Below are 22906 nucleotides of genomic sequence, written 5' to 3'. Positions count from 1 at the left end.
TAGAATAAAATAGCTATAAGAAATTTCTATTAAAATTAATTGATGAAATAAAATTTTCGTTTGCAAAAAATTCATTAAGAATATTGTTCAACATACATCGTACATGAATCATGTAACATGACTAAAGATTTAATATTATTTGTTTATTTCTGATATCCTTTCCTTCTAACTTTGTAGACAAAAATTAACCTGTGTTGACCAGAAGATACGTCACTATAAATCACTACTCCGGAGGACGGTAAAGATTTTCATCATAATTAAATAATTTCATAATTTAATATGATGAAATAACAACTTTATAAATAAACTAGCGTCCCGCCCTGGCTTCACACGGTTGCAAAAACTATCAGTGTTCCCCTACTATATTATGCATGTATTATACATATAAACTTTCCTCTGAAATCACTCTATTTACTGAAGAAAATCGCATCACAATCTGTTGTGTAGTTTTAAAGATCTAAGCATACAGACAGCGGGAAGCGACTTTGTTTAATAAGAAATACTTTGTTTAATGATGAAACAAATTAAAGAATTTTGTTATAAAGTAACTTATAATAAAAATTATACACAATATTATTTAATAAATGTTTATTAACAATACAAGTATCATACAAAATAAATTAATATACACCTACTACATTACATACTGCCTTGTTTTATGGAAATTTTTTCTTGGGCGTAGCAATAAACACATGATTAATAAATCGGCCATAAATTTAGAAAATACAAAAAAAATAAAATTAAAATACGTTTACATCAAACAATTTTCTAAACAGTGCTCTACTTGACAGTAAAGTGTGAAAAGTACTTAAATGTTTAGCTTTCAAAAAACACAATGTTATAAAAATAAATAATACATGCTTTGCTCAGTACAAAACATTTGTAAAATGCTCTACTTAACAGAGAATTTCAATAAGATTTGTATATAAAAAATTATTTAAAAAAAACAGACGCGACTAAGTTGTTACTCTATGTGTAAGCCAACGACTAGCCGCAGTAAAACATTTTACCTACACTCATCAATGTATTAACTATTAGGTTGAAATTAAATTTATATTATTTAAAAAAATCCGGTGCATATTAAATGACCATGGGTTACATTTTCAAGTCATTATGCAAAAATATATTTTTTCAGCATAGAGGTGATAACATTTAACTAAAATGGGCCAAAATTTATTATAGATTAGTAATTTCCAAACATCGGAACATACACTGTAAAAAATCAGTAAGCTTACATTATATACAACACGTTACCATATTTACTCAAATCCAGTATCTACATTCAAAGAACGATTCGTTATACGAACGTTCAATTACGAACATGTGTTTTAAATTGTACGATTCGATTCTCGAAACGCATAGCGAATCTTTTTTTTTTTTTAATACGGCAACAAGGCTTTAAAAGTATAGCAAGTTCAATAAAATCATCGATGTTAGTTTGAATCTTTTTACTGTGATGATGTTATCAGATAGAGAAAAAGTTAAACGAAGTACGCGGCTAATTGTTCAATAAGTTCAATAAATAATAATTAGCAAGTTCAATAAAATCATCGATGTTAGTTTGAACCTTTTTACTGTGATGATGTTATCAGATAGAGAAAAAGTTAAACGAAGTACGCGGCTAATTGTGCCATCTTGTCCTTGGGTTGCTTGTTGCGATGCTTGCCACGCGCGCGTCCCCCCCTCCCGCGCGCCCCTCCCCCTCGTGACGACACGGCACGATGCTTCTCCACCTATCCACCATATTGAACATTTGTAATTAATACAATAATATTTATTTGTGTTCAATCTATATCAGTTTGGATTCCTTTGTTTGATTAAATTAAAATTTGTCAATGATTAACCGTTCTGAATAGGCACGTCTTCTCCGTTCATTTAAGGCATACTATAGTTGACTTTGATGCCATCCGAGTTTTTTTTTTGTTATTAAAAGTTCCACCTTTATTTACTTTATACAAAAGTGAAACATCACAAAGCTATGACGGAATTGTCGGTCTACTACTACGCTAGCCGAGTGACGTGACGTGACGTGACGTGACGTGACGTGACGTGACGTGACGTGACGTGACGTGACGTGACATCACGCGCAGTAGAGCGGCGACAGATACTCACGAGAGCGCTGAAGCTGGGCTCGCAGTAGAGACACGCGGTCATGTCGGTGAGCGCGGCGGGCAGGCGCGTGCGCTCGGCGCGGTACTCCACGCTCACTAGTTGCGCTCCACAAGCACTGCACGCTGTTTCACACACCGCTACACGGGACGCATCCTCGAATATGTTGATGATTACGTCACATCTGTGGAAATAACGAAAACTTCATAGACTAACTAATCAGAGCTGAATGATGGCAACTTCAGCACATATTCGGTGATCTCTTTAAATAAAATAGAATCCTCCAGGAGGTGAAGACAGTACAATTACGCTACAATACAATATCGCTAAATACACATAGGAATTTAATATTAACATTATAAATAATTAACTTAGCCAAATCATTGTAATTTAATAAATATTACAATATCATTCAGTCTGAATATAGCCTTCTGTTCTAGTCAAGCTGCTTTAGAAGTAGGCATCGCATGGGTTTATGTATTCATAGTCACCACATAAAAAAAATGCATGATTACACACGTTAACTTACTCGATGGGGGGAACGATGAAGGGATTATCCAACTCAACGGAAAACCAACTTATTTATTTCTTAAATTTTCACGGAAGTGTCACCAACAACATTAATTAGTGACCATGTCTAAGGTTGCTGTGTAATGATCGAAAATTATGAAACGTGCATTATTGAATTATGATTCACGCGTCTGAAGATTGTCCAAATGTCTATACTAAAAAACACGTACTTGAGATTCAAAATTATGATATTCTTCTGTATATTCAAATCACTTTTGAAAATATCAAAAACGATAAAACACTCACCGATTACAAGCAAGCTTCCACTTTGGCGCCGATGGATCGAGTACCAAAACGCCGTCACACTCGACACAGCCAGATACGCCAGTAGAATTGACACCATACGGGCATGTGGGGTGTGTACACGAGTTACAACCAAACCCTTTCTTCATATCCCTGTAAAAAAGAAATATTATTGGTAAAAGATGTTTAAAAACTTTCTTTAGTAAAGATGACATTATTTAACAAGCAGGTAGGATAGTAATTGCTAAATATTGTTTGAGCGGGAAGCTCTTGCCCTTGCTGCCGGAGGGCCGGGACGGCAGTGTGTAGTGACCGACCTGAAGGGCGGGTGGTTGTAGCAGTAGGGACATAGCTGGAAGCTCTTGCCCTTGCTGCCGGAGGACCGGGACGGCAGTGTGTAGTGACCGACCTGAAGGGCGGGTGGTTGTAGCAGTAGGGACATAGCGGGAAGCTCTTGCCCTTGCTGCCGGAGGACCGGGACGGCAGTGTGTAGTGACCGACCTGAAGGGCGGGTGGTTGTAGCAGTAGGGACATAGCGGGAAGCTCTTGCCCTTGCTGCCGGAGGACCGGGACGGCAGTGTGTAGTGACCGACCTGAAGGGCGGGTGGTTGTAGCAGTAGGGACATAGCGGGAAGCTCTTGCCCTTGCTGCCGGAGGACCGGGACGGCAGTGTGTAGTGACCGACCTGAAGGGCGGGTGGTTGTAGCAGTAGGGACATAGCGGGAAGCTCTTGCCCTTGCTGCCGGAAGACCAGGACAGCAGCTCGAAGTCGTCGAGCGGACACTTGAGCTCGCGGTAGATGCGCACGGTGCCGTTCTGTGGCAGCGCGTACGTGTCGTCGCAGTGCGAACAGTGCAGGCGCGCCGGCTTGGCCTGGAATCAATATAAAAATTTTTTTGAAGTAAAACTTTTTTACGTCCTTTTGACTTGGGGAGTAAGCTGGTTAATACGTGACGAGAGCGTTACGAAAAGCGTGATGGGGGATACGAACGGAGCAAGAGAGAGAGGTGCGAGCACACATTTTCTCTCTCTCTTTTTCTCATAGCCAGTTACGTTTCGTATATCTAAGACACAGTGCAGGCCTATTGTGCAAGGATATTGCTAAAGTTCACTTCACTTCACTTCAGTCGTATAGTCTAAAGCACGCTAGTTTTCATTGTTTTTCTTATTCTACTGCAATCTGTTTCGTTCCTAGGGACATGAGCACCTGTGTCTCACATCCTCTTTATTCAAACAGGGACTTCTCTGTGTCTGAACCAAATCCTGGGGTTTTCTTCTTTGTAGACAACTGCCGCCATAATTATACTGACGTCAAAAGAGTTTTGTCAGATTCAGACAACTCGCGTAAAACACGATTTATTATAAGGTCGTAGTATCCTCGTATTATTTTGATCTTATTATATATTATTATTTATATTTATTCTTATTTTGAGTTTATTTAGCTTTGATTACTTTGTTATCAGTGAATCTAATTGGCGGATCGTCAACGTCATTGTACGTACTGAAACAATGACAACAACTCGATTCTTGGATACACAGCTGTATCCAAGAATCGAGTGATTTCCTCCGCGTGACCTGATGGGCCTTTAAAAAGGTAATAAGTAAAAACTTCCATGAGGTGCTCAGAAAATATTTTAGCCTTCTCTTCTTCAGGTCAGAGAAGGAGAGACAATAGTAGGTCGTTTGATTTTTCTAGTGGCTTTCCACAAAGTATAATCAGATGTTGAAGTAGCTTCGAGGCCAGAGAGATATGTATGAAATCTATTATTTCTATCGTGTTCCGGAGTATGTTTGAGATCTCTAATAACGTGGTTAAGTCGTTCTTTTAAATAGGACTTTGTTTTTTTGCCACTGTTTGCGTATGCTCCTTTTCAAGATGACCTTGTCGAGTATATGCTTATCCACAGACCCATCCAAGACAGCAAGTCCAATATAAATAAAATATCAACAATATAAAGAAATATAATGATATATTTATCACAGGCACTACTGGTGAGTAAGGTGGCCAGAGCTCTTGGTTGGGTTAGCAAAGGTTGGCAACACCTTGCGAGACTTCTGGTGTTACAGGCGTCTATAGGTAATGGTAACCGCTTACAATGAGGTAGGCCGCTTTTTTTGCCGATCCAGTCGTTTTAAAAAAAAATGCACCAATTAATGTATCTATATTATCATTTGGGGTGTAAATAGCTAGTTAGCGGTAATTTCACCTATTGTACTACTGCATAATTTGTAACTATCTTTACGCATTCTTTGTATTATATTTAGGTAATATAGATTTTTATTAAAAAAATACTCAGTTAATGTATGGCTTAGTGTAGAACCACAAAACAGCTGAAGTAATTTAGCTATTTTTTAACCGACTTCAAAAAAAGGAGGAGGAATGTATGTTCGGGGATAACTCCGTCGTTTATGAACCGATTTTGATAATTCTTTTTTAGTTGGAAAGGAGATATCCCTAGTTTGGCACCATGATAAGGAAACCAGGATCTGATGATGGGATCCCAGAGAAATCGAAGGAAACTCTCGAAAATCCGCATAACTTTTTACTGGGTGTCCCGATTTTAATGATTTTTAATTTAATCGAAAGCCGGTGTTTATCATGTGGTCACATTTAAATTTCATCGAGATCTGATAACAACTTTTGGAGCAATCATTGATAATGCGTATTTACTGGACTATTTTTCGTCTACCTACTTTGTATTACTTGTCGATATAATTTAAGTCGGTTTTTTGTCGTTTGCCTGCAAACACAATTATTTAAAGTTATCTGATACTCTATTTATAACTAGCGACTCGCCCCGGCTTCACACGAGTGCAATTCGGATAGTGATAGGTATTAAATATAAAATAATTACTTGTAATGTAAACGCAAAAAAAAATGTGTTTATTTGCGACATCACATTAGAAAACTCTAAAACTATTATCAGTGTTCCCCTACTAACCTTCCCCTGGAATCACGCTATTTACTAAATAAAACCGAAAATCTGTTGCGTTGTTTTAAAAATTTAAGTATACAGACAGCGGGAAGCGATTTTCGTTTTATACTATGTAGTGATATATAAACGTATATTACATATATACGAGTAATTGGAGCTTAATATATTTATATTTAATATACATGGCGGTATCGGGGATTTGAGAACATCGGGTACAACGGACCCGTCGTCATCAAGGAACTGGCCGTCGAATGATATAATAAGAAGTATTTGCAAGATGAATTATAATTAATTTCAAAAATACTACATAACGTTTAACTTTAAAAGACAGGAATGTATGTTGGGTCAATAAGTCAAAATTGCAACTATGATAAACTCACCTGAATATATCTCATATAGCGTCTGCACTTTCCACAGCGAGAAAGTGCTTTTCCACTTGTTTTAAGCGACGAGAAGCTGACTTCAAAAAGTTGGTCCATAGCCTCAATGGATCGAACAAAGTACTGGAACTTTCTACGGAATATCTCAGCTGTGTGTGATAGAACTGCGTGAAAATCTGCTCGACCTACGGCTATCAAGTTAAGTTGTTCTTCGACGGCTGAACGCATCGTTGGTAGGACTAATTCCGGATCAATCTATGATATAAAAACTATATTTTAACCCCTGATACAAAATGAGGGTAGTTATAAGTTTCATGACAATATCTGTATGTATGCGTCGTGGCTCTCGAACCGATGGACCAATTTCAATGCGTCTTTTTTTGTGAATGCGAGTTTTTTTGCGGTTGTACTGAACTATCTTTGGTAAAAAAATTATTCCGGCTGTTTGAAGAGAAATGAACTCATTTCCAAAATATAATGCATTTTCGACATAAAATGGAATGATTTCGAAGGGTTTCCTATTTTAATGTTATACAATAATTTTTAACCGACTTCCAAAAAAGGAGGAGGTTCTCAATTCGACTGTATTTTTTTATTATTATTTTTTTATTTTATGTATGTTACATCAAGTTTTGACCGGGTAGACCGATTTCGATAAATTTTATTTTAATCGAAAGGTGGTGTGTGCCAATTGGTCCCATTTAAATTTATTTGAGATCTAACTACTACTTTTCGAGTTATATCTAATAATGCGTTTTTACTTGACGCTTTTTTCGTCGACCTACGTTGTATTATACCGCATAACTTTCTACTGGATGTACCGATTTTGATAATTCTTTTTTTGTTGGAAAGGGGATATTCCTAGTTTGGTACCATTATAAGGAAACCAGGATCTGATGATGGGATCCCAGAGAAATCGAGGGAAACTCTCGAAAATCCGCAATAACTTTTTACTGGGTGTACCGATTTTGATAATTTTTAATTCAATCGAAAGCTGATGTTTATCATGTGGTCACATATAAATCTTATCGAGATCTGATAACTACTTTTTGAGTAATCTTTGATAACGCGTAGTTGCATGACTATTTTTTCGTCGATCTACGTTGTATTACTTGTCGATGTAATTGAAGTCGGTTTTTTTTTTTCGTTTGCGAGCAAACACAATTATTCGATCTCAAATCATAGGAAATACAGAAAATTTACATTTAGAATTTATATTTTTTTGTGGAAACCATATTTGACGAGTCTTACCTTCTGATAACCATGTACGAGCACAACGCCCAAACTAGTTGGTACCAATCTTCTACCGCTGCCGACATTAACGTAATTTCTTTGACATATATTGTTTATATGGACAGGGATGGACGCGTCGGTTCCAATTCCGTGTTTTTCCATAAGAGTTATTACCTACAATAATGAAAAAAAAAAACACTTTACTAATATTATAACATGCAGAAGATACAAAAAAGTGATAGCTGTACATAGAAACAGTTTCACCTACGCAAGCTATATTTAGATTTTTTCAAACACTTAATTGTTTGTATATAGAATGATACAAATTTTTTTTCATAACCAAATATTTTGAACTCTACAAGTAATGATTTATGACAGATATGCTCGTAAAATACAAAATACTTTTATAAATATATGTATTTCAGCTATTACAAAGATATACACTAACCTCAGATTCAGTGAGATAGTCGGGCGGTGAAGTCTGACACTCAACCAGCCTGTGATCGTGTGCTCGGAGTACATCATCCACATTTAACACTGGTACGAATTCGTCTTTACCAAATGCCTGGGACAAAGTTAGAAATACATCAGTGATACATTGTTAACCACATGTGCCTCAATTTTATTTATTTATATGTACACTTTTATTTATATATGGTAAAACCGGGAGAGATGCCGCAGTGGGATAGATGCCTCATGTTCTAAAAACCTAACATCCCGAACTCACAAATAAAAATTAATCGCATAAGTAGGAGTCGAAGTCACCCCGTACCTCAGATATCCACAGATATTCGTGTGGCAAGGACGCCTTTGGATCGTGTGTGTAATTTTCTCCGTGGCGAAATTTACAAACACGTCAAAGTTTTAAAGGTTAGTATTTAAGGTTGTATAATTTTATAAATAGTTATAAATTCCGTTATATTTTTTATCACGTCTATATACTGGGTCATTGAGTCTGCATATAGTTGTAAATAGATGCTATTTTGTTTATAATTTATTTAAAAAATACGTGGGCATCTATCCCAATCACAAAGGATAGTTGCCCTGATTTTTTGAGGTATAGGTGCCCTTAGTCTATCCCTTCATTCACCATATACAGAGTAAGTTTATACGTATAATTTTTTTGTGTCTGTTATATTTTTTATGTATTTAGGTATATTTATGTTTGGAATTTTTACTGATTCTAGCAGAACTATGCCACGAAAATATAAAATAAAGGAAGAAATGCGAGCTCGAGTATGTTCTTGGACTATAGAAAACCTACAGTCAGCTTTCGAGAAAGTATGATAGTGCAATGTGCATGTTGATACTTGACATGAATATTTTAGACCAACAATTAAGAATTTATACTTTTGTTGAATAAATGCTTGTAAAATTTAATTAAATTTATATATATATATATATATATATATATATATATATATATATATATATATATATATATATATATATATATATATATATATAGTAATCTGTGTGATATAAAAAATATATTCTAATTATAACAATTAAAATTTTTCATTGTTATGGCCCATGTTTCTTGGAGACAATCGATGTTTTAGGAGTAGCCTAACCTAACATTTGGTTTTTGGTTTTTCGTTTACACGGTTTAAAAGGCATCTATCCCACTCGCTATTTTCATGGTGAGGCAACTATCCATATAGGTAGGTGTACGCGCACAAGCAAGCGCGACGACGTCACGGCGACCGGCCTGCGCCGCCGCCGCCTTCACCGCGCCCCACCGTGTCCTTCTTCCCCCCTCCGGGCCCCTGCGGAGTCGAACTTTGAACGCGAGACTCGACGCACGTTACTCATTTTTAAAAATTATTGTCTGTTTAATGCGCAATAAAGTTGTCTATTATTACTAATTTTGTTTTGCTGAATCCATCGCAAACAAAGTGGCGACCGTGGCAGGATTCTACAGCCTACAGCAGTCTACAAGGTCATAACAAGAGGTCATAAGGACATACTTAGTGCTAACGGTCAAGTAAAGGGACTACAACGGACATCAGCTGCTTCGCAACAGGGCCTGGCGGACTATTTCGTACACGATTCCGGAGGTCAACCTGAGGGAAGTGATCCGTTCCTATTTTTCCTTACTTTAAATTCCGTTTTCCTTTTTTTTTTCTTTTGTGTAAAAAGCGTGGCTATTTCCTTGGGCATATTATTGAAGTATCTTGCTTTATGCGTACTTTCTCCGCCTGTTAGCTAAAGCTTTTACAAAGTGTATATACGCTGACGCTTGCGCTCATATACTATTCTTTTTCTTTCGACTCGTAAGCTAAATTATTTTTGAACAATAAAATCGTTGTTATTGAACTAATATTAATGTACTGAATGATTTTGCATTTTAAATAAAATAATAATTCTTAGCTTATACTATTATTCATTTATACTTAAAACTAAAGGTCTTTTATTACTTGCATGAACAATAAGGCTGTCTACTTATCTGCGTTTGCTATTTTTGTGCTTAATTAATTACCGATTGCTTAAATTAATGCGTTTTAAATTAGATTTTATCATGAAAAATTAATTGTCGTATGCAACAAAATTCCCATAGCAGATTATTTTCTACCCGCTTTTTAAAAAATAATTATTTCTTTGTTCCGCATTATTAAAGTATTTTGCCGAACATTCCAGGGACTTCGAAGCAAGTACCTACCACCTAGTCGTGGTGTATTTAGCGTGATCAGCGCTGGCGGAATTGGAACAGCTGCGGCGGGCTACTGCGATAACTGGTTTGAGTGAACATTTTTACTTTATTTAATTCATTCTTTGTTCTATACAATGCCGGAAACTGAAATGAGTGGTTTGAAAGAACTTTTAAAGAAACGCAGTACGATTAAAGGTCGTTTAACTAAATTTAGAGAGTATATAACGGTTTTAAATCAAATTAAACCTGCAGATTTAACTGGTGCTCAAGTAAATTTCATTGAGATTAACTAAATTCCAAGAGTTGTTTACTAGTTTTGATGAATTGCAAGATCAAATTGAACTTTTAAGTACCGACCAGGATGAACAAATTAGAGAAAGAGACTTCATAGAATCTCAATTTTATTATTTGATATCGACTGCGCAGGAAATAATCGATTCGATTTCTCAAAGCAGGGATCGAGCCGAGGGTTCTGTAAATTCCAAGCCATCAGGCACTTGTTCTCATGCTCTTAATACAATCAAATTGCCCACGATTAAACTCCCGAATTTTGACGGGAATTACTTAAAATTGCTGGAATTTAGAGATACGTTCGACTCGTTAATTAATTCTAATGATACTATACCTACGATAAACAAATTCCATTACTTGAGGTCTGCTTTAGAAGGCAGTGCTACTGTTGTTATAAAATCCATAGAATTTACCTCTGCGAATTACAGGGTTGCGTGGGATTTATTATGTGAAAGGTATAATAATAAAAATATTTTAATAAACAATCATCTAAAGGCATTGTTCAACATCGAACCTATAACGCGAGAGTCTTACAAGGCTTTGCGTTATCTTATTGATCAAGTATCTAAAAATTTAAGAGCACTCGGAACGTTAGGCTTACCTACTGAGCAATGGGACGTTTTGGTTATATTTATGATGTCATCTAAATTAGATATTAATACAAATAGAAAATGGGAGGAATACAAGGGTAACCTCTCCGATTTACCTACGTTACTTGAATTTAAGACTTTTCTTCGTAATCGCGCAGATGTGTTAGAAACCACTCAAGGTACCCGCTCGGATAAACACACCCATGACTATAAGTCTAATTATAAGTCACAACAATCTTCTAAATCATTAGTCGCTGCTAATACAGAAGTGTCAAAACGGATTGTATGTAGTATATGTAAGAAGGACCACCGTGTGTATTTGTGTCCCGTCTTTTTAGAAATGAGTTTGGAGGACAGACAGAGTGAGGTAAATAAATTAAAATTATGTTCAAACTGTCTCCGCGAAGGGCACAATGCGCACAGGTGCCGTTTAAAGGGTTGTGGTCATGCAAGGGGAAACATAACAGTTTACTCCATAAAGAAATTTCAGAGGTTTTGTAGGCTGCACCCGTCTCTTTGGCAATAGCTAGCGCAAAAGAAGTGCTACTGTGTACCGCTCTTGTAGATATAGTTAATCCACAGAACAATAGCTGTCAAAGGGCTCGAATATTATTACATACTGGGAGTCAATCCTGCTTCATGACTACTAATTTCAAAAATAAAATGGGTTTATCTGTAAATCGAGTGAAACCTGTAAACGTATCAGGTATAAATAATATCGGTTTCGATATATCTGAGCGCTGCTGTGTACAATTAAATTCTAGAATATCTTCTTTTACGGCTAAGTTAACATGTCTCATTGTACCTAGGATTACCGGTAGCGTGCCTAATAACAAAATTGAATTGCAGAACTTGAATTTACCATTAAACATCGAGCTGGCCGACCCTGCATTTTATCAACCAGCTGATATTGACATACTTATAGGCGCAGATGTTTTTTGGGATATTATAGGTACACAACAGATCAAGTTAGGTCAAGATAAGCCTACGTTGCTAGATTCGAAACTGGGGTGGCTCGTGTCTGGCCCAGTAGGTAAAAGTACTTGTAACGATAATTTTATGTGTAATTTTACTCAATTAGACATTTATGAAAGTATGAAAAGATTCAGGGAAGTAGAAGAGTTACCTACGACCAAAGATAATTTATTCTCTGTAGAAGAGCAATTATGTGAAACTCATTTTGTAAATAACACTTCAAGGTTAAGTAATGGTAGATTTTCTGTTAAAATGCCGTTTAAAGAATCACCTGAAGATTCTTTGGGTGAGTCATTTTACAGTGCGCGCGGAAGATTCTTGAACCTTGAGAAGAAATTAAATAAAAATTTAAATTTTAAACAAAAATACGTTGAGTTTATTAAAGAATATCAGGAATTGGGACATTTATCAGAGGTTGATCGACCTTCATTCGGTTTTTATTTACCTCACCATGCGGTAGTACGTGAGGAGAAGGAAACTACAAAAGTGAGAGTCGTGTTCGATGCATCTGCTAAATCATCTTATGGAAAGTCACTAAATGATATCCAATTGGTAGGGCCTGTAGTTCAGAGCGATTTATTTCAAATTTTATTGCGTTTTCGTCTACATAAATTTGTATTAACTGGGGACATAGAAAAAATGTATCGGCAGATAGAAGTAGATAACTCTCAACGTCATTTACAGCTTATCTTGTGGCGCGACGATGAAGAACAGCCTTTCAAAATATTAAAATTAAACACTGTCACTTACGGTATGGCTTCTGCTCCTCATTTGGCCACTAGATGTCTCTTGCAATTGTCTCAGGAATGCAATGATGAAACTGTTGCTAATGTAATTAAACGCGATTTTTACATGGACGATCTGAGTACAGGTTCAAATAGTGTCGATGAGCTCCGAAAAATATACAACGGTGTCACTCAAACTTTAGAGTCTGCATGTTTTCCTTTGCGCAAATTTCGCACAAACTGCTCTGAATTATTTGAAAATCAAACTGATGTGTGTGAGGTTCGTGACTGGAACAAACAATCTAGCGTCCTAGGTCTAAACTGGTCACCCAAATCGGACACGCTTTTCTTTCCTACAGATATACCGGTTGACAATGTCATCACGAAAAGGACAGTTACTTCCATGACCTGCAAGATTTTTGATCCGTTGGGTTTATTATCTGCAAGCATTATAAAGTCAAAAATCTTTCTTCAACAATTGTGGAGTAATAAAATAGATTGGGATCAGCCTCTTCCTAGTGACGAAGCTAGTAAATGGACTTGTTTTATTCAAAATTTGGCTCAATTGTCATCAATAGTAATACCTAGGCATGTGTTAAAATATACTGATTGTGACACTGATCTTCATTGCTTTGTGGATGCATCTCAGCACGCATATGGGGCCACTGTGTACTTACGAACCGTAGATAGAGAAGGGCACGTTAATGTACAGCTTTTATGCGCTAAAGCACGAGTGGCGCCACTAAAAACGTTGACGATACCACGCCTTGAGCTATGTGGTGCGTTGCTAGGGGCACGATTGTGTGCCAAGGTTATAAAATCACTTACTTGTAATATTAGCAACAAAAAAATATGGACCGATTCTACGATTGTGCTAGGTTGGTTAAACACTCAATCCCGAAATTTAAAAACCTTTGTTTTAAACAGGGTAATCGAAATAAACGATCTCACTAAGGGATTCGCATGGATGCACGTACCAACAGATCAGAATCCTGCTGATTTAGTGTCCAGAGGGATTGACCCGCAGCAGCTTCAGGATTCTACTTTGTGGTGGCGAGGTCCTTCCTTCTTAGCGAAGGAAGAATCTGAGTGGCCTATTCAAGGGTCCTTTGCAACTAATAATTTACCAGAGTTAAAAGTATTTACATGTACGAAAGTGGACACTAAAAATTAATAACTATTCACTTGTAAAATTCGAAAAATATTCTCGATATGATAAATTAAAGAGGATCGTAGCTTATGTCTTAAGATTTATAAATAAATGTCGTAAAAATGCTGTAAGTAATGATGTAATTGAACCTGAGGAACTGGAGAACTCGTTAATGTTGTTAGTCAAGCAAGCTCAGTTAGAATCATTTGCTAATGAACTTTATACTATTGGTAAAGATAAAAGTTTGCCTCTTAAGTCTAAATTACTGCCTTTAGATCCATTTATAGATACGTTAGGAATTCTCCGAGTAGGTGGTAGGTTGCAAAATTCAAAATTTGATTTTAATAAAAAGCATCCTATTTTATTAGACGGCAAACATCATTTTTCTAAAATACTTATGAGGCATGAACACTTTCGTTTACTTCATGCTGGTCCACAGTTATTACTAGCTGCGGTACGCGAAGAGTTTTGGCTTATCGGGGGCAGAAACTTAGCTCGCAGCGTAACGAGAAAGTGTATTGTTTGTGCGCGTATGCGTGGTCAAGTGATAAAACCTATAATGGGTACTTTACCGTCTGTAAGAGTATCCTCAAGCTTCGCTTTTGATACTTGCGGAATTGATTTCGCTGGGCCCTTTTTAATTGATAGCAGAAAGGGTCGTGGGAGTAATATAACCAAATGTTTCCTTGCACTGTTTGTTTGTCTTCAAACAAAGGCTCTGCACTTAGAGACGGTGAGCTCAATGTCTAGCGATGCTTTTCTTCTTTGCCTACGCAGGTTTGTGTCTCGACGGGGCAGACCTCAAGTAATTTACTGCGATAATGGTACTAATTTTGTGGGTGCAAAGAATGAATTAGGTAGGGTTATTAAAGCCAGCCGTCAGTCCGTGTCCGATTACGCAAGCGCTGAAAAGATTAAGTTTGTATTCAGTCCCGCATACGCGCCTCATTTCGGAGGAATCTGGGAGGCTGGTATTAAGTCAGCAAAGAGCCATTTAAAACGTGTAGCAAGCAATGCTTCTCTGACGTTTGAGGAACTAGCGACGCTTTTTACCCAAATAGAAGCAATCCTTAATTCCCGCCCGCTATCTCCTCTTTCGTCAGACCCCACTGATCTATATCCATTGACTCCAGGACACTTTTTGATTGGGCGACCTCTGATGTCGGTGCCGTCACTGCCTGTCACCACTAAAAGGCCTAACAGATATGAGTTTATTGAGCAGCTGAGACAACACTTTTGGGAGCGTTGGCGCAGGGAGTTCATCGTTGAGCTGCAGCAACGAACGAAATGGCGAACTCAGCAGCGTGACCTTCAAATCGGCGACATGGTTGTCCTGAAAGAAGACCAATTACCTCCACTACGATGGCGCCTTGGGCGCATTACTCGATTGTACCCTGGTCCAGATGGCATAAACAGAGTAGCAGATATCTTCACAGCAAAAGGAACCATGAGGAGAACATTCAATAAAATATGCCTTCTTCCAACATCTCCGGATGCCTAACTAGAGAAAACGAGAGAAGAATAGTTTGAAAACGTCTTTCAACGGGGGCAGTATGTACGCGCACAAGCAAGCGCGACGACGTCACGGCGACCGGCCTGCGCCGCCGCCGCCTTCACCGCGCCCCACCGTGTCCTACTTCCCCCCTCCGGGCCCCTGCGGAGTCGAACTTTGAACGCGAGACTCGACGCACGTTACTCATTTTTAAAAATTATTGTCTGTTTAATGCGCAATAAAGTTGTCTATTATTACTAATTTTGTTTTGCTGAATCCATCGCAAACAGTAGGCATCTATCCTCAAAAAAAAGGGTTCACGAAAAGCTAATTTCTGCTTAATCTGCATTGGCTAGGTTGAAAAAAAATAGTCATAATTCAACATAAAGGATTGAGCTAGCTACATTAATAAAAATTATTCGTATAAAAATCATATTTTTAAAATTAGGTGGCTATTTCAAAAAGTGAGGCATCTATCCCGGTTTTACCCTACATATAAATATCATAATAAATATCTTATAACATACACACACTTTCGTCTGTTCCTATGGTAAGAAACTTAATGCTGGTAACAGCCGACTGATATAGCTAAATACTTTTTTTTTAAATACACATAGAAATATTAAATACATATATAAATATATAAATACAAATATTACACCCAGACCCAGGCGGAAATCGAACCCGCAACCCACAGAGCTCAAAGCAGGGTCACTACAAACTGCGCCAACGAGCTAGTTAATAATACATATATACATATATAATACATATTGCCCTGAATAGTGTTACACGTGTTAGACATATTTGGAACTTCAAATTCTTAACCATTGCAAGAAAGTCGATTTTTGACTTTCTTATTTAGTAGTTGCATGTTTTTGCGTTATTATCAGTGTTATGAGATCGCGCTTTTCTCCTTATTAATATTGAATTTTGATAAGACGAAACAATTAATTTTTTTGCATTTGATATTACCTCTCAAAATCACCTATTTTACATTCTACAAATTATTTTGGTCCTTCGAGCCGGATTTGGACTTATGATCTGCTTAACACATCTTACCTGCCAGTGCATTATCTCTGTGTATCCAGCATCAACAAGCGTATTACCGGTGTAAGTGAACGTTTCAGAGCCCACTTGGAACGTTATAGTAGTCGACAAGTACTTGCAGTCTCTCGATAAAGTCGCTATGAAGTGACGTGTGACGTAATCGTATATCCGCCACATGTCACCTTCTAACTCTGATTCAGCTGTAAATATATGTAGGAAATAAGCAGAAAGTAATTTGAAAACTAGTCATCTTAATATTTACGCAATTCCACTTATGACGGCCGACATTTGAAAGACAATTCGTTTGCTATTGTTTATTATTATAAAAATACTGGCAATTTAATGCTATTACTAAGAATGATAAATGCCATAAATTAGTATTACATCTACACAGTCCCATTCTAAAGTCCATTTCCCATCTTCTACCCATCACTTATTAGTTAAAATATAAATATAATAAATGAACACTTTTTTTTTTTACAAGTGATATACATCCACGGGCTTATGAACACATGTCCTTTTTTATTCTAAAAACATGCAATTTTTATTTTTATTATTTTTTTTTTTATTTCAAGGTAGAATAAATGAATACTACTCACAAGCAGGTTTCATAGGTGTGATGGGAGGATGGTCACCGACGTCGTGACCTTTCTTGGGTTTACTAATACCATTGGCAATAATAGCTCGGACTTCTGACCCCCATTTTGATGAATTTTGTTGTTGACGTAATGTACCCCTGTAAGTACACGTTTGTAGAATATTAATGTACCCAAGATTCTTGTAATACTCTTTGGAAAAAAACTATGAAATGTAATCACTTAAGAGTTATGAGTACAAAACTTTGTAATGCTCTCTAATAGTGTAATCATGGTCTGTGGCTATTTTTACATTTGAAGTCTTTTAAACTTACGTATAAACTACATGTAAAATAATAATGAATTTTTTTGAATACTAAATAATTTTTACTTAATAAATTTTATTAAATATTTAATTTATTACATTTCCAGTATTTTAACCATTTATTTTTGACTACATTTTATTTTATAATTTTTAAATAATTAAGTTTTGTATAAACGTTGTTTGATATTCAGTCAATATATTATTCTTGGTTACAAATGAATATCAGCTAAATAAAGCAATTATAAAAGAAGAAGAAGAAGAAGCAATTATTAAATATTTCTTACATCAAGTCGTAATTCTCTGGATAACTTGTAGTCTCAGTTCGAGGATATGAGATGTAACCTTGTGTGTAGAGACGTTCGGCAACCTTAAACACATATCATTTATTTGTAATAAATTGAAATAATAAAATCATTATAAAAAGAAAAAAAATTGAAAATGACAAAAACTATTAATTTATTTTTTTAGCTCTAGTGTTATGTTAACCATACAATTTTACACATGTATTTCGATATATGTAACTATATTCAAAAGATCTTTCATATAAAAATAGTTTTACCAATACCTTTAACAGCTACGATACTCATAACATTAACATCTTCAGGGTTTTTTATATTTACACACACTACGTTCATAAGGATCACAAACAAAATATTGAAATAAATCAAACAAACTTACAGTAAAGTAAGTCTCAATCCCATATGAATATGATAATAAAAGAACATGCTGTGTTCGCCATAATCACCTGCATAGCGTGGTGTGGTCCCATGCCCAGACCAGCACTGGCTACTCTCATCAGTTCTACGGTGTTAAGTGCCACTGGCCGAGGCTTAACCTTCTCCTTTGCTTGGATATTGATAACACTAGAAATATATATATTTATGAAACATTTATAAATAACTACTACTATACGACTAACATGTTCATACAAATACTCTTTTAAGTTTATTATGTTAAACCTCAAAGCAATGTTCTTTTTTAGGATAATTGTATAATTTATATTTGCCTGTACTCAAGACATTCACCGGATTTGTTCTTTAAAATAATGTTAACCGACTTCAAAAAAGGAGGTTACTCAATTCAACCGTATCGTTTATGAACCGATTTTGATAATTCTTTTTTTGTTAGAAAGGAGATATCCCAAGGCTGGCACCATGATAAGAAAATCAGGATTGGATGATGGAATCCCAGAGAAATCGAGGGAAACCCTCGAAAATCGTTGTGACGACTAGGGCGTTTCCTAATTATTATTTTTTCATCTACTTACGTTGTATTACTTGTCGTTGTAATTCAAGTCGCTTTTTTTCGTTTACGAGCAAATACGATTATACAGTGCTCTTTTTGTAACAGTGAGATTAAGATATTTGAATAGTGACAATTTGACGATAATGGGCTCAGCGTTTTTACTTGCAAAATTAATGATAAAATAATAGCCAAATTACTTTGGTTAGCTGTTAATTAAAGTTTAGCTATTATATATATTTTATTGACACTTTCGTTTTTCACATTAATTAATAACTTAATGAAAAATATTTCGTGTAATTTTTCACAGACAATATCAAGATATTAGAAAGTAAGACATTAAAAATCCTACTTTCCAAACAATGTCTTTAACAATTTTGATAGTAATTGTAATCACCATCATCATCATCACTTCAGCCTATCACAGTCCACTATTGGACAGTAAAAATGAGAATGGCGCGAACTCATGTGTTTTGCCCATGGTCACCACACTGGGCAGGCGGGTTGGTGACCACAGGGCTGGCTTTGTCGCATCGCAGACGCTGCTGACCGTCTTCGGCCTGTGTATTTCAAAGCCAGCAGTTTTTGTAAATTACATCCTTATTGCCAAATAAATTCCGATTTTCAAACAAAAAATATATTTCGTGCAAAGTGTGCCAGTTTAAGGGTTAATTACTTTATTAATTTCTAAGTAATATAAAGAAAGTTCTTAACTATTTTAATATTGTATGGTAGCGATTAAAAGTAAAACAGCATAAAAAGCATTTTTGTCTAAATTGTGTCAAAATTTTTACTTTAAATTAGTATAAGTATAATTTCCACTCGTATTTCACTTACGTTGCTTCTTTAATTTCTTTAATACCGGCTAAAAACATATTAGCAATGTCCTTTTCAAAACTCCTAACTCTTTTCCATTCCAATGGCAATTCACGACCCTCAGAAGTCGAAGCAGTGACTCGTAAAACCCAATACGTTTCTGGTTTGAAAGTTTGAATTTCATCGTGACGTTGAACACAAAAACCAAGGGTAGGTGTTTGACATGGGCCATATGATATAAGAGATGCATCTAGATCTCCGTATCTACCTGTAAGGGTGTGTAAAGGGTCATTGATGGTGACAAAAGTACTATTATAGCAAAAAGTAAAATAAGGAAAGAAAATTTGTAAAAATACTGGCTTAGGTGTACGTCCCTGCCGGATTGTCGGTTCTACTGATTGATATCACGACTAACATTACAGTATGAAAATTACCCACCATTTATGACTGTGACAAATTGGAAGATTCAGTTCTTAATCTTTACTATTGGCAAAGTAGCCTTTACTTGATTGTCGATCCTAGTTACTTTGTTAAATATTAAAACAATAATATTTTATATTTCATTTACCTTGAAAGTACTTAGTTTGAAAACGCGTAAACGCGCATCCAATACGTAAATCAAGCTCCTGTCGTGCGTCGACACTGCGAGACTCATTTTCATTAGGTCTAATGAGATTCAACATAGCTGCTTTGATATCTTTATCAGTGATAGCAGAGAAACGTGCGCGATATGTCACTTGCGGTGACATAACATCCCCCTTCATATAGGGCTGGACACAGGACATCACCTTAAAAATACATACAAATAATAAGTAAATAAATAAATACTCAATGGCCCTTAGTAGGATTTTTCCTCCTGTGTCTGTGGTCTGAAAACAAATACAATACACAAGCATAATCGCTCAGAACATGGCAAACATCTGTACGGCCATAAAGGTGTACACCATGTAAGGCGATGGAACCAACAATCACTACAGCAACAGCGATAAGACAGTGCTATGACCATTGCACTGACGTGTCATGCAATAAAAAGTCCGCTTTGACATATTACGGAGGATATTAGAAGGGATAAGTTAAGTGTTCCATGGTGTGTAAGGATAGATATTATTTATTTTGCTATATTTTATTTATGTACTACTATCTCTCTAGCTTATTGAAGCAATTAAAAAATCCTTTTTGTGTTTGAATTATCAAGAAAAGGTTCTTAACTTTTGAATAATACCTATTATACAATATTTTATATTATAACTAGCTAACTCAGCAGACGTTGTCCTGCCCGGAAAACAGCTACCAAATTTGATTGCTTACATTACAATAACAGCACAATTTTATTTTAAAAAAATTGAGATAAAAACAACCCTATCTCCCAAGTTGGACCAATTGTACCATCTGTAGATACATACAAAATTTGATAAAAATTGGTTCAATAGCTTCGGAATTTATTGCTAACATACATAGTGACACGAATTTTTTTAAATATATAGATTATTACGCCTGCGTGGTGACTATGGGCAAAACACATGAGTTCACACCATTTTTGGTGCGAACTTGTGGAGGCCTATGTCCAGCAGTGAACTGCAATAGGCTGAAATGATGATGATGATGATGATGATAGATTATTATTATCATAAAAAAGTGGAATAGATAAATTTTCAGATTTCGATATAGAAGTTTTCTAGTAAACTTAAATAAGCTTTTTTATAGTTATTAAAGAAACATAATATTGATTTTTTAAATAATATATTTACAATGTCTTATCAAAAAAGTTTTAATAAAACCAACATGTCCTCAAATAATTAAATATAATTAAACAATGAAACTCGGTTACAATTATTGTAGTTATTAGTCAATTAATTTGCTTTTGACCAATATATAAAAGTTAACCTGAGATTGATCCAATTTTTTAAAGTGATGGTCCTATTAAACTGTACTTAATTAAGTATAATAATAAGTACTAAAAATAAAACACATTTTTTAAAAGAAATATTACCTTATTTTTCATAATAATAAATAATAATAATAATAAATATTTACACAATACACACACGGTCGTCTGTTTCTAAAGTAAGCAACTTAATGCTTGTGTTATAGGTAACAGCCGACTGGTATATAGCTACATTTTTTTTTTTCGATAAACATACTTATAAATAATACATATATAAATATATAAATAAATATTTATATTACACCCAGACTCGCGGTGGGAATCGAACCCACAACCCTTGGAGCAGAAAGCAGGGTCACTACAAACTGCGCCAACGGGCTAGTCAAACAAACATTTTCATAGTATCATAAATGACATAGATAATTATATATACAAAGTATGTCACGGCACTTTAGTCCAGAATAATTTATTTAGTTTAGCTGGTACTTAATAGCAACGATAAGGGTTTTTACTGGGTATCAACAAAACAAAAATATAATATAACGTAGCCTACAAAATAAGGAAATTGAATCAGATAAAGTATAAAAATAATATTATAATTGAAAATTACACTTAATATTTTGAGTCACAAATATGTTACTTATAAAGTTGGTTAGTGCATACTTTTAAATATTTTCTACTTTAGAAGCATATAAATTATTTACTACTTACCTCAAAGCAGATATTTTCTCCTTCTTTATCACAATCTAACCATAAAATAAGATAGTCACAACCTCTTGCCTCTTGGGCTAAAAATGCTGGCATTCTAAGTCGGGGCATAGCTTCCTTCTTTTCCGTTGGACAGCTGAATAGTTCAATAGGATCGACTTTATCCCAGTTATTGTATTTACCGGTGAAATCTAAACTCATAACATGACCACACACTGATGTCATTTTAAAACGCACCGGTTCGTTCTTAAATGTGCCGTTCCATTCGTGAACAGCACAGGCTGAATTAGAACCTACAAATTTAAATTGTTTAGAAAGTCATAACTCATATGTAGAATAAATTCGAATTGGTATAAGGAAACAAACCCTTATTAGTATTGCATTTCCCATTACTAAGAATATTAGCAAGATTTTGGGCCAAAGATGGCTTCTCAGCCACCATTAATGCACTTTTCATGATGTTCGTTATGTTTTGATTACTATATGTAAACACGAATGTATATTTTATGTAAAACTTAAATCAAATAGGTACTATAAATTGTACTATTTCATTTTTGCTCTAGGTGACATTTATTATATCTACCACAGATTAGTATAAATGTAGCTACACTATATATTATAGGATCAAGTAGAGCATACCATAGATAATAGATTAGACACTTATATACTGGTATTCATCCTAGTATCTACAGAAAGACACAGAGTAAACGCGTTATCATTAATTACCATTAGTTAGAGAATATTTAACAATTCGATCTCGTAGTAGTTATAGACCAAAATAGCGAGGTCGGAGGACCATATTCAGTACAAACAAATCTAAAAATATCTGTTATTTTTTGAAGTTACTCTTGACTTGGGGAGTAAGCTGCAGAATGCGTGACGAGAGTGTTACGAAAAGTTTGATCAGGCGAGGCAAACGAAAGTTGAGATATATATATATATATATATATATATATATATA

General features: G+C 35.4%; 1 protein-coding gene across 2 annotated transcripts; it reads right to left on the bottom strand.

The window, feature by feature from the left end:
- Window positions 1–573: 573 nt before the first annotated feature.
- On the bottom strand, window positions 574–22535 carry LOC123662882 (DNA topoisomerase 3-beta-1). Of its 2 annotated transcripts, XM_045597664.1 has the most exons (16): window positions 22312–22535; window positions 21949–22238; window positions 19921–20140; window positions 19374–19620; window positions 18040–18157; window positions 17579–17661; window positions 16994–17130; window positions 16407–16594; window positions 7920–8036; window positions 7490–7645; window positions 6239–6493; window positions 3608–3795; window positions 2926–3075; window positions 2113–2293; window positions 1568–1733; window positions 574–1444 (listed from the first exon to the last, which is right to left on the bottom strand). In XM_045597664.1, the coding sequence occupies exons 1-15, from the start codon at window positions 22400–22402 to the stop codon at window positions 1605–1607; spliced, it is 2550 nt and encodes an 849-aa protein (XP_045453620.1). In that variant the 5' UTR covers window positions 22403–22535; the 3' UTR covers window positions 574–1444; window positions 1568–1604. The 2 variants fall into 2 exon arrangements, with proteins under 2 accessions (XP_045453620.1, XP_045453619.1); XM_045597663.1 differs by having other exon boundaries at window positions 574–1733.
- Window positions 22536–22906: the final 371 nt, after the last annotated feature.

Source organism: Melitaea cinxia, chromosome 19, assembly GCF_905220565.1.
Source record: "Melitaea cinxia chromosome 19, ilMelCinx1.1, whole genome shotgun sequence".
NCBI classification, from domain to species: domain Eukaryota; kingdom Metazoa; phylum Arthropoda; class Insecta; order Lepidoptera; family Nymphalidae; genus Melitaea; species Melitaea cinxia.
The sequence above is the reverse complement of the archived record's forward strand: the minus strand, read 5'-3'. Positions and strand labels throughout refer to the sequence as shown.